Consider the following 8765-nt stretch of genomic DNA (forward strand, 5'->3'; position numbering starts at 1 on the left):
CGGGACCACAGGATTTAACGCCTCCTCGCCGGGTGACAGCAGGAGGCGGAAAGAGCAGCGAGAATGCTCGCGCGCCCCCTCCCGGCGATCCGGAGCACGGCAGCCCTGGAGCGCGCGGCCGCTTCTCGCTCCCCTCAGGAGCGCGCAGGAGCCCCCCCGCGGGGCCGAGACGCGCGAGCACGCGCAACGCTTCCTGGGAAATGTAGTTGGCTGTCGGATTGGAACTACAAATCTCTGTACTCACCGCGCTGCAGCCCCGACCATGAGAGCGCTTTCTGGTGAATCTGAATCTCGTTTGTCTGTGACATGGGGAAAGCTGTTCAAACCCAATTCCATTTTCACAAGAGGCTTTCTTTTTGGAAACACCATAGCGCTCCCGCTGATGTGCGCACGACGGCTCCTACGGCCGCGGCTTCCTCTTGCTGCGAATCTGCCGTTGCAGCACGGTGGCTAGTCTCAGGGCCCGCAGCGTGAGGCTTGTCGAATCTGCTGCGGGGAGAAGGACGCGAGGGTTGCTTGGGCAGCGACTGTCACTGTCATGGCGGCGGCCGCCCCCAATGCCGAGGGTTCGGCCCCGGAGGCAGCCGGTTCCGCCGAAGCTCCGCTGCAGTACAGCCTTCTCCTGCAGTACCTGGTGGGTGACAAGCGTCAGCCCCGGCTCCTGGAGCCTGGGAGCCTGGGCGGGATCCCAAGTCCAGCCAAGAGTGAGGAGCAGAAGATGATCGAGAAGGTGATGGAAAGCTGTGCCTTCAAGGCTGCGCTGGCCTGCGTGGGAGGTGAGGCCGGGCGAGTGGGATCCTTGGGAGGCTGAGGGCCTGGACGGCAGTGGGGATCTCTGCAGAGAGGCCCACGCGCCTGGGGGGCGAGGGACTGCGGGCCTTGACCTTGACCAGACCCCCATCTCGTTCCGTGAACCCGGGCGTCACCTCTCCTGCCGCCTCAGGTCAGCTTTTTTGATGAAAATTGCATCAGAGGATCGGTGCTGTGGTTGGGGCCTAAAAGTTATTACATGACATCCTGGCTAACACGGTGAAACCCTGTTTCTACTAAAAATATAAAAAATTAGCCGGGCATGGTGGACGCCTGTAGTCCCAGCTATTCGGGAGGCTGAGGCAGGAGAATGGCGTAAACCCGGGAGGCGGAGGTTGCAGTGAGCCGAGATCGCGCCATGCACTCCAGCCTGGGCGACAGAGCGAGACTCCATCTCGAAAAGAAAAAAGTTATTACATGGGTGACTTCATTCATCCGTTCATTCCCTTGAATTCGCTCATTCTCTTAAATCCTTAAACAAATCGTTCCTAAGCAACTATCACGTGCCAGGAGAGAGACAAGAGCCTGGTCTTCACGGGGCCGTATTATACTATGTGGAGAAGAATGTCGAGCAGGAACACTGCAGAGGAATGATGCAGACATAGGGAAATGCACATGCAAACGGCCCTAGGACAGCGGTTGCTTGAGGTTTGAAAAACTGAAAGACCACTGTGACTGGACAGCAGCGAGCAAGGAGAGACGAAGTGTGCACTTGTCCTTCTATGTTTCCCTTCAGCTTTTTGGAGATTTGAGAATGTACAGTATCCCTTCTGTGTGCAGGGTAAATAGGTGGCTACATTTGCAGATGAGTTTAAGTCTCATTGAGAATGAAAGACATTTAAGAAATGAATATAGTGAGAATGTCAATGAAAACAAGTGAAGTAGGAAGAAGAAAGGTCTTTTTTTTTTGGTTGAGGAAGACCATAGGTGAGACTGGAGCTGCGTCTTGGAAGGATTGAGAAAATACAGGTAGGTGAGGTGGGTGCGGTGGCTCATTCCTGTATAATCTCAGCTCTTTGGGAGGCTGAGGCGGGTGGATCGCTTGATCCCAGGAGTTCGAGACCAGCCTGGCCAATAGAGCGAAACCCCATCTCTACAAAAAATACAAAAATTAGCTGGTATGCACCTGAGAGCCCAGCTACTCCGGAGCCTGAGGCAAGAGGATCTCTTGAGCCCAGATGGTTGAGGCTGCAGTGAGCTGTGATCAAGTTACTGCACTCCAGCCTGAGTGACAGAGCAAGATCCTGTCTCAAAAAAAAAAAAAAAAAAAGGACCGGGCACAGTGGCTTATGCCTGTAATCCCAACACTTTGGGAGGCCAAGGCAGGCAGATCATGAAGTCAGGAGGTCAAGACCATCCTGGCCAACATGGTGAAACCCCGTCTCTACTAAAAATACCAAAATTAGCTGGGTGTGGTGGTGGGCACCTGTAGTCCCAGCTACTCGGGAGGCTGAGGCAGGAGAATGGCTTGAACCCAGGAGGTGGAGGTTGCAGTGAGCTGAGATCGCGCCATTGCACTCCAGCTTGGCAACAGAGCAAGACTCCATCTCAAAAAGAAAGAAAGGAAGGGAGGGATGGAGGGACGGAGGGACGGAGGGAGGGAGGAAGGAAAGAAGGGAAGGGAAGGGAAGGGAAGGGAGAAGGGAGAAGGGAGAAGGGAAGGGAGAAGGGAGAAGGAAGGAAGGAAAGAAAATACACTTAGGCAAAGGAAAAATGTTATTTCAAGTTTGGGGTTGAGTCGGGGAGGGGGGTGATTTGGGCTTTTTGCTTACAGGCATTAGGGCAGTAGTTGATGTTTTTTACAAAGAGTAACAAGTGATAATGAACATGGTGAATTAGGATAGAGTATGGTGAAGGAAAGAAAAATCTGTGGCTGAGAAGGCCAGAGAGGAAGTTTGCGAGACTGAAGCTTCATGAGGGCATGGACTGGGTGTTTGCTCCTCACTCCGCCTGACCCTAATAAATCACTGATAGAGTTGTTGAAAGGATGAACGGGGTCTTCATAGTGCTCCGCGGTTGAGTGATGAAGGCCCCGGACTGGGGTGGTAATTGTGGACATGGGCAGGGATGGAATTGACTTGAAAAAGTAGAATGAAAGATTTTGCCGTGTTTCATGACTGATTGGTTATAGGAGGAAGCAAAGAAGCTGTCAAAGGTGCTCCTAGTGTTTGGAGATGGCATGACTGGAAGGAAGGAGCTGTAGGCAGGGAAGTCTGGAGGGGAGGTGCCCATGATTGTATTGAACTCATATTGACCATGAAGTCATGGGAGGGCATCCACATGGACACGTCCAGCAGGCTCCGGAAGGTCAGATGTGGACACCAGTGTGGGATTTGCCATTAGGTAGCTGTGTGGCCTTGGGAGAAGTTGCTTAACCTCTTTGAGCCTCAGTTTATCTATAGAAAGGAGAGGCTAATAGCATCTGTCTCACTGGATTATTGTGAAGAATGAATGAGGCTGTGGCATATCTGGCATGTGGTGCTCAGGAAAGCATTACTGTGAATGTCACAGTGGCCAAGAGAGTGATTTGCAAATTTGATAGCTGAACTTGAGGGTGACGAGTTTACATATGAGAGAATGTAGAGAGAATAAGAGGGTTAAAGATGGAATCTTGAGAAATGTTAGGGAATGGAAGGAGGAAGAAATCCTAGAGGAGACAGAGAAGATGATGTCAGTCAGACAGAGCCTGGATTGTGCAAAACTATCCACCAGGCAAGTGAAGAGTTTGAGTGGCAAGAGGGGGGCGTCCTTTGCACCGGTGGTCATCCAAAAGTATGGCCCTTCCAGGGCTTCCAGGATGATCCCAATACAGTAATCCAGAAAACATGCCAAAGACACTTTCATTTCTGTGTTTGCTTCTAGGATTTGTCTTAGGAGGTGCATTTGGGGTGTTTACCGCTGGCATCGATACGAATGTGGGCTTTGACCCGAAGGATCCTTACCGTACACCGACTGCGAAAGAAGTTCTGAAAGACATGGGGCAGAGAGGAATGTCCTATGCCAAAAATTTTGCCATTGTGGGAGCCATGTTTTCCTGTACTGAGTGTTTGGTAGAATCTGTAAGTGTCTCTGCCTTCTGAGAAATCCTTGCTGGGGCCACCATTTCGTGACTTTTAAAGAGAAATTGCTCTTTAGAAGTTATTTGAAAGTTGTTACTAGAAAGCAGATCGGAAGCATCAGATACGTTCTAGGTTGAACTTCCATAAAATAGTCCCTATTGCAGACTTTTTGTGTGTTTACAGTATGGGCTTGCATTATTTTTTACTTTTTGTAGGCCAGAAGGTAGCTAATGATTTTAAACATGAGACTTACTGGAGAGCCCCTTGAAGAAATTTTGATTACATTTCAAATGCTGGACTTGGTTTCAGCACTCCGGTGCCACCTGCAGGAAGCATCTATGAACACACACTACATATATACACACACACACTCTGTATACTTATGAACTGTATCTCTGAGAAAGATTAGGTTTCCTTTGGGTAGGGACTGAATGAGCTCACTAGCAACCCTGTGTATTCTTCCTTAATGGTCCCGCTTGGCTTGTTTCTTTGGCTCTAACATGTACTTCTCCACCCACAGTACCGGGGAAAATCGGATTGGAAGAACAGTGTCATTAGTGGCTGCATCACTGGAGGAGCCATTGGTTTCAGAGGTTAGTAAACGGCTCTCGAATGCTTTTCCTTTGTGGCCTTGGACAACGTGCTGAGGTTGTCATTTCCAAACACACGAGTGTTCCAGGGACACTTGATCTTCTTCCCCTCTGACAAATAAATCATGTTTGTTTCTGTGTTAACTCGGGTTTGGAAACTCGCTAGGATCTAGATCAGGGTTTCTCATCGTTGGCACTATTGACATTTTCGACCACATGAGTCTTTGCTGGGATTGAGTCTGTTTTGTGCATTCTGAGATGTTTAGCAGTACCCCCGGCCTCTACCCACGAGATGCAAGCAGCACCCCCGTCAGTTGTAACAACTTTTTTTTTTAAAGAGATCGAATCTTACTCTGTCGCCCAGGCTGGAGTGCAGTGGCATGATGTTGGCTCACTGCAACCTCCACCTCCTGGGTTCAGGTGATTCCCCTACCCCAGCCTTCCAGGTAGCTGGGATTACAGGCGCCCGCCACCACTCTCGGCTAATGTTTTTTTTTTTTTTTTTGATTTTTTTTGTAGAGACCGGATTTCACCTGGTCTCAAACTCCTGACCTCGTGATCTGCCTGCCTCAGTCTCCCAAAGTGCTGGGATTACAGGCGTGAGCCACCACATGGGGCCAACATTTTTCTCAATAATTCTAGACAATTGTCTGTTTTAATTCTAGATAGAAATTGTAACAGTAATATCTTTCTGCCCTCGGGGATTCTGATTTTTACCCATTGAGTGCTAAGTACAGATATTCTAGAAATATTAGATTATCAGCTGTAAAAAAAAAAAAGACAAAAACCAATTTGCTGCCACTTCTCCCTGTTGGCATGTCCATTCAGAGTGTGGGGGAGGGCCTTGGTGACTTGACTTTCCTAGAAGCATCAGTGTTTTATCACTGGGCCACTTTCCATCTGTCATGCCCTGACTTACCCAGAGCAAAAAGCTGGTTTTCTCATCTTCGGAGAGACAGGATGATGTGCTGTCATGAAACTGGTTTTGCTCCTCAGGCACCATTAATGACTGACAAAGTAACTTCTCTGCCGGTCGTCCCATTGCTCAGCGATGCCAGGGCCTCTCTGAGAAGCTCTGCTGTGGCTTTGATCACCTTCCCAGGCATTTATTCCATCAACAACTCAGGGTCAAGGCCATATGCTTTCATTTGATTCCAAGGGCTGCTTCTCTTAACCAGTTTCCTGCCTGTGAGAGGCTGTTTCCCTAAGACTAGAAATACCCTTTGAAGGAGAAAAGCTAAACAAATGCAGTTCAATAAAGCACACTGGATTAGATCATACACACTGCTTCACTGATGTCTTCCGGAGCGATGAGCGCTTGAATGACTCGCAGTGCTTAAGCTTGTTTCATGGCACCTGAGGGTGTGCAGACTCTCCGCGAGTGCCTCCTGACCCAGCAGATGTCACTCACCACAGGTCGTGTTCTTTCTGTTTGTTTGACAGCTGGCTTAAAGGCTGGGGCCATTGGTTGTGGAGGTTTTGCTGCTTTCTCTGCTGCGATTGATTATTACCTGCGGTGAGAGTAACTGCCTGTGGGGAAGGACGATGCCAGCTCTCCAGAGGGAGCCCGGGCTGCTCTGTGGAGGACAGTTTCTGTACCACACCAGGGCCTTGCTTCACGGCCTGAAGACATTCGTTTTCCCTCGTGTCACTGGTATTCTGAGGGAGCTGCCTGGCTTCTCTGCCTCCAGCCTTCAAGGCAGCCACACTTGGCTGCTCCTGGACTCCAGCCAACCTTCACAGAGGATGTCCTGTGCCGGATTCTCTCCGAGCAGATCTGGAGACAGGATGTCGACATATAGGAATTCAGCTCCACAAAGCTTCAGGCCTGACCACAGCTGGCCCTCTAGGTTGTTTGGTGGTGTGGGCACAGAGGTGGCAGCAGCTCTACAGGCACCCAGGAAACTGTTCTACCTTGGAATTCCATGCAACTATCCGTCTCGAATACCAGGGCAGAGCAAGGCGGACTGATGCCGTCCAACCAATTATCTCACTTGTTTTGTGTTCTGCCATTCTTGTTTTTAAAAAAATATACCCCCACCCCCCCCCCCACACACACCTTACAGTTCAAAAGGTTGGTTTATTTCTATTTTCAAATCCCCTAATTCTAAAAACAGTGCCAGGTGGCCCAAAGATACCATCTGAAGGGAAAGAATGGCAAAGCTCCGAGGAGGCTGGGGATGGGGAGGCTGAGGCAGGGTTGCTAGAGGACTGTGTCACCCTCACCAAGATCGTTACATCTGCCAGGGCCTGCCTCAAGAAGCCCGGCCCAGCCTCTTCCTGGGATGCACTGAAATCCCATCCGTGAACTCGCTGGGCCCTCCTGTGCTGGCCGAGAGGCACACACTGGCTTCACAGCGTGACCGCTGGACCAGGCCGAGCTCGAGGTCACACGTGAAGGGCCCTGCTGTGGACATCGTGGTGACTCGGTCACAGCAGCTACTGGCCAAGATCAGACGTCGCTGAGGGGCAGTTCACCACCACCCTCGTTCTCCAGTGTCAGGGAAGTGTTTTAACATGTCGTGTTTTCCACTTGACCTTGTGGTATTTTTCTTGGCCTAGTTGTGTGCCATGGGTTTTAAAAAAAAAAAGCCGTCTACAGTTGGGCTTCAGCACTGCTGCCGCTTTACCCTGGCGCTCTGCAGGGGAGACAGCACTGGTGGAGTCAGGCCTTTACTCTTGGGATGGGCACAGACAGGTAGCTTGATGGGGGCCACACAATTCTGGGCACCTTCAACCAGTGGTAACGAGTCTTTTTCCTATAATACAGTTAATTCCTCTGCCCTTTCTTTTTCTGCCTCCTTCCTCATCTGCTCCGTCTTCTAGCCCACACACTCTTAACCAGAGTTCAGACTCAGCTCACATGGCCTGGTGTGTGTGTGTACATGAGTGATGTCAAACCCAGCTGGTAACACCTTCCTTGGGTCACGTTTGCCATTTCCTTGGAATATGAGCTTCTGCTCAAGGCTCATGTCCTTTTACGGTGAATTCTATATAACGCCCCTTCCAGTCTCACAGCTAAGAGGCTTCATCACTACTAGGCCAGTTGGAGCATTCCCTAGAGCTCAGAACAAAGTGTTTCCTCTACTGTCCCTAAATATAGGACACCTGCAGGCACCCTGAAGCAAGGGCAGACACGTCTACCTGGTACCTGTCAAAGTCCTAGGAGGCCTGGGATCTTCCATCTTTCAGTCTAGCACGTGGGAGCAAATGCAAGCAATGCTGCCTGGAAAGATGAGCTCCAGGGCTGTCAGTAGCCATCGGTTCCGTAAGCCAAGCATTGTCCACGCCGCCTATTCGCTCGCGAGATGAATAGTTTCCTGTTTTGGACGGCTGGGGAGCCAGCATGAGCTCATAAACCAAACAGCAATTTTCAGAGACATCTGTTCCCGATCTTCAGAATAAACTCAGTGTCCAGTTGCTTCGGCTGGTGGGAGCTGACGTTCATGCCACTGGCTCTCCCAAAGGGAGGGTGGGCCCTCGGAGACCCAGCTTCTCTGACGAGCAGATTAGACCAAAAGGCTGCCTCAAAGATGTGCCACTTGGAAGGAAAGTGTAGAGAAGCGTTTACATCAGAGAAGATGCTTCCTCTCCAGTGGACAACTTCATACCACTTTCAAGGCACACCAGTGGCCAGGTCCCGGGTGGGACATTTGTACTGTAGCAGCACATGGCAAAGGTGAGCCAGAAGCAGCCTGGATGCTGGCTGATCGGAGGCCTTTCTGAAGAGCAAGGAGAGGGCTCAAGCCCACCTCCCCGCAGCTCTGCCCCAGCCCCCGTGGGCCACAGGGAGGCTCAAGGGGAGTGAATTAGGTAAACAGATTCCTGGACACTCGCATCTGGATGCAGCTGGAAGAGTTAAATATTTAGATTGGTGGCTTCCCCGGACCACTGTGAACACAAACATCCACACACCAGGGCTGAGTTTTGTGCAAATGTTGGGGCTTTGCCTTTTTTATTAACATTTTCCTCTCACGTGGTTTACATCAATTTATAATAATCTACATAAGTTGAAACAGAACATAGACAAAAAAATATATCCTTACCAACTTATTAAAGTCAGATATTCATGACGGGTCCCATCCTACCTGTGTATCAGCAGAAACTGGCAGCCATCAGCCACTGCACAGCAAGGACAGGCAGACTGGGGTTCCTTAGCCTGACTCCTGCCGGGCACAGCCCACCCTGCTGGGCACAGTGACTGGAGCTTCCAGGCTGCACAGTCCCTGCTCACAGGAGAACCCTTAGCCTGACTCCTCCCAGGTGCAGTGACCGGCGGCCCCGGGCCGCACCGTCCCCGGCTCCC

At 50.6% G+C, this 8765-nt stretch overlaps 1 protein-coding gene across 1 annotated transcript; it reads left to right on the plus strand.

Annotated features, from left to right (window-relative positions):
- Positions 1 to 282: 282 nt before the first annotated feature.
- On the plus strand, positions 283 to 8532 carry TIMM22 (translocase of inner mitochondrial membrane 22). Its single transcript, XM_023193346.3, has 4 exons — positions 283 to 776; positions 3673 to 3869; positions 4390 to 4462; positions 5903 to 8532. The coding sequence occupies exons 1-4, from the start codon at positions 539 to 541 to the stop codon at positions 5977 to 5979; spliced, it is 585 nt and encodes a 194-aa protein (XP_023049114.1). The 5' UTR covers positions 283 to 538; the 3' UTR covers positions 5980 to 8532.
- The last annotated feature ends 233 nt before the right edge of the window (positions 8533 to 8765 follow it).

Source organism: Piliocolobus tephrosceles, chromosome 16, assembly GCF_002776525.5.
Source record: "Piliocolobus tephrosceles isolate RC106 chromosome 16, ASM277652v3, whole genome shotgun sequence".
NCBI lineage: Eukaryota > Metazoa > Chordata > Mammalia > Primates > Cercopithecidae > Piliocolobus > Piliocolobus tephrosceles.